The following is a 4,152-nucleotide window of genomic DNA, read 5'->3' on the forward strand; positions in this document are numbered from 1 at the left end:
TATTATTCATAGAAATACTGAGATATTCTAAATATCCAAATGGTCTCAATGGAATCTCTAGAAATGCAAGTTTATCTAAATAAACCAACTCTATGGAGTAGTTGACTAGGAGTGAAGTCAAAATTAGAATTATGCCAGCCTCATCAAGTTATCATATTTCAATCATACATAAGAAAGTGGAACACACAGCTTCTTAAAGAAAGCTAATGTATGCGCCCAAGCAAGTCATTTTTGATATTTAGCTTGTATGATCTAATTGGCCCCTATATATAGTTAGCTACCTTAGTGTTCTATAATTCCACCACCGCATACAATACTCAAGATAATAGATCCGTTGTAATCAGAAAATTAGCAACAAGATCAATTTCAAACAAGAAAGAAATTAAGCATATTAATACCCATTTCAACATGAATAAATTATTCTTGTTCTAACTAAAAGTCTAGGTACGACATGCAATGAATTCATGATGGCAAGAAAAGATGAAACCTAAACAAAAGATGAAGTAGCATGTTCACAATCCAGAAAGATCACCATGATCAGCACACGATTCTTGTTGAATCAATTAAACGACTTAATTAGCTCATTAAAAATAAGATCAATCTCCAAAACGTACGAATTAAACAATGCATTTACACACGTCAGGTTTTCTAAATCACAAGGCAATTTAGGTCTCGTTTGTTTTCAGAAAGCATGATCTTATCTCATCTAATCATTACAACTTTTTCAAATCTTAAAACAAAAATAATATTCTAACCATACTTTATTCAACTTTTTAATTTTAATCTTAACTCATCTCATCTCATCTGCGAAAACAAATGAAGCCTAAATTGATAAGCATTTATAACATTCAATATTAAACATGAGAACCCACTAGCTATACCATTCATAGTTTCTTAAAATCCAAGAATTTTTAATAATTTTAGTACTCATAATAATGGTTGTATGTTGACCTAATTATACAACCAAAAAGGACAAGAAAAGGTAATTCCATCAACATATTTCAAAGATTATGGCGCGCGCTGCCCGCTGAGATAAAGATTAACATATTAGAGATGTCAAAGAAAAGTAAGCACAGTATGCAAAGAAAAAAAACTCCTAGTATTTATAAAGACATTGCTTTCATAATTCCTTTTCTTTTCAGATATGTTAATTTCCTATAGATGGGTCCCTTGATTCGACTGAAACAAGATCGATCTTGACGTAATCCGATATATAAGATCACCTGTACGTATGAATGGTGGGAAAGTAGTAGTGTTGGTTACTATAGCATCTAAAAGTATTCATATCACCATGAACTCAAAGTACATGTACAATTATTTAACTCATTCAGAAGAGTAGGGTTTCTTATTCATGGAGCTAATTGATCGAAATTCATGAAGTCATCAGATCAGTTAATCGTGGCAAACAAAAATAACATTCAGCATCATGATCATCAGCTAACCATAGAGCCAATATATGGTTCATGTTCAACTTGTTGTATATAGGCTATATGTAGTAAATTGTGCCCCCAAGTAACCAAGAGAAATATATTTTTATTTAAAAAAAAGTAAATAATAATAATAATAAAACAGAAAAAAAGCACCTAGCTAGCTGTTGAATCACAGGTACCAATTTCGGACTTACCCCATGAATATTAGCCCCAGACTTACCACCTATGGAGGCGCTTCTTGGTTTAATTGTTGGTGGAATTCGCCTTCCGTGCGAGATCTAAAAGACCTCCTCCAACGGAAGATCACTGTATATTGGGGTCCATATATTTACTTGAAAAAAAAAAAAATCTCCTCTTCATTTAAAACTGACATGACACAATGCAGAAATGGGTATTGATTTGCATGATAAATGATCAGACAGACTATTTTATGACAAAGACCCATTCTTTATTGTTAATGAGACGTGCGTGAAGACTAGGAGAAAGCAAACTGCCCCACATATATATAAAACCAACAAAAAAAAAAAAAAAAAACCTAGTGCTAGACAAATCTGACACATGATCTTTGCAAAGTTATATCCACCTTTTTCAATAGCTGAATGAATGAATGAATGAATTTTCAATACCCATTAAAATACTAAAAATGCAAAACAAAAAGAAGTTCGAAGAAACACTCGAAAAAAAAAGCATAAACAATATCTGCAAATCTATTATTACTTGTCATAGACGACCTTTCAAAGTACACATCTATGACAAATTGGATATTAAACTACACCTATTACATGCTTGACTTCTGCTGCTACCGCGATTACTACTACTGCTGCTGCTGTTTGCATTACGGAACCAAAGAAGACCCAACAGTTCAATACCCACCATTAAGCATAGTTTCTGAAACGACATAAAGAAACTCGAACTACATAGAGACGATCATGTAATGAAAGATTAGAAATACTTATTGAAGGCTAGAGCAAAGTAAGAGCTAGCGCTCGAACTCTACCATGAGATCATGCGATTTCCCACCCAATATGGTCTCATGCAGAATGATTTTATCTTACTGACTCGTATTCGGAGGCGGTGGCAATGCAGCTGGCGGCTGCGGCGGGCGCTTGCGCTTCTTCTTCTCGTAGCTAACCCCCCTTGCCTTGGATTGCGAATCACGAACCTCACGTAGATAGAGCCTCACCGCTCGAGCTCCGAATGGGTTCGCCTCGGGCTTTCCCCCGTGCTCTTCAAAGGCCGCCCGGAGGCGGCCGATGAGGGCGTCAAGGGACCCCCAGGCTTGGCGTAGTGGGCAAGGGCACGGCGCAGGTGGGTTTGGGTGCCCAAAGAAGGGACAGAGCTGAGTGTGGACCTTGGTCTTGCCGAACTGGTCCAAGTACCTGAGGAATTCAAGCACATGAGCACCGCTGCAGCGAGAGAGAGATAGCGGAGGGCGGTGGTTCCGGAGGTACTGGCCGAAGGTATTCCAGTCCCGGCGCTTCTGGTTCTCATAGCGGCTTAGAGTGGAGGATGACGAAGATGGTGGTACGGGGTTAGGTAAGGTAGTTGGGTTTGTGATGATGGTATTTGTGCTGAAGTCGATGCTCGGGCCGTCATGATCTGTGTTTGAGGTGTCAAATTCGTGAAGTGAATCCATGTCGAAGTTTTTCTGTTTTCTTGGATCTTGAAGTGAAGTGCGATTCGGTTTTGTTTTTTCTAATTAAAGTTCTGGTTCAAGGGTTTTTTCGGCTTGTGAGAGTAGGTTTCTAGGCCCAAACAGGTACTAATTGGGAAAGAACTAAAAATAGAAAGAGTAAGATAAAGCATAAGGAGACGATGGAGTTTTTTTTTTTTTACAAGGAGATGATGGAGTTGATGAGATGATGTGCGTTAATGGATGCTCAAGATCTAAGATCTGGGATAATATTGAAACTAAACAAGTTTTGGGGATCACCGTTGTCGAAGAAACGGAACATCGAAAACAACTTTGATCACTAGTAAATTTCAGCTGGAGTACTAGATTTAAATCCTGTTGTGGGAGAGGGAAAGAGAGACAGGAGGCCAGCACAGAGAGAGAGAGAGAGAGAGATTTCGGTGTAGGGGAAGATCATGATGACGGGATTGATATATAGGGTGGAGAAAATAAAAGTAGGGCTACACCCTGGTTTTTTAATGTTTTAATTTCCTTTTATGTATTTTTTAATCTTTGTTTGCCTTGAGGTTCTTTGAATCTTTTCTTTGATCAAACCTTGAAAGGCTTATGATCGTTGTTGGGTGCCTTTTCTTTAACTTGGTTTCTGAAAAATTGTTTTGAAGAAACTGGCAGACGATTTTCTTCCTTTCTATTTGATATTATTTTATTTCCGAGAAAAGGGAAGCGAATTCCTCCTTGGCCTACCAAGTGAAAGAAGGTGGATAGGGGATTAGTGTTAATTCATAATTGGGTATTGGAAGGAAGTTCTTTAGGGTTTTTTTTCTGGGAATTGAAAGAGTCTGACAGCGAGGTGGAGAGAGAGAGAGAGAGAGAGTTGATAGATGGGGACAAGACAAAGTTATTGGTTTACAATATAGGAGGGAATAACATGATTTTGTTTCTTCACTCTTTTGTTGATTGACAACACCTTTTGCCAAAGACCACTTTACCCTCCACTGATTTTCCTTCCTTCTCTCATGCTCGAAACAGTATTATATTCACTGCACATATTACCACCACAGAGACACGGTGGCTCTGATGTTTTTTTGA

General features: G+C 37.7%; 1 protein-coding gene across 1 annotated transcript; it reads right to left on the reverse strand.

Moving 5' to 3' along the window:
• Positions 1-2,111: 2,111 nt before the first annotated feature.
• On the reverse strand, positions 2,112-3,715 carry LOC109007175 (protein LIGHT-DEPENDENT SHORT HYPOCOTYLS 4-like). Its single transcript, XM_018986744.2, has one exon. It carries the CDS (start codon positions 3,064-3,066, stop codon positions 2,482-2,484), a length of 585 nt encoding a protein of 194 aa, XP_018842289.1. The 5' UTR covers positions 3,067-3,715; the 3' UTR covers positions 2,112-2,481.
• Between the last annotated feature and the right edge of the window lie 437 nt (positions 3,716-4,152).

Source organism: Juglans regia, chromosome 7 (assembly GCF_001411555.2).
Source record: "Juglans regia cultivar Chandler chromosome 7, Walnut 2.0, whole genome shotgun sequence".
NCBI lineage: Eukaryota > Viridiplantae > Streptophyta > Magnoliopsida > Fagales > Juglandaceae > Juglans > Juglans regia.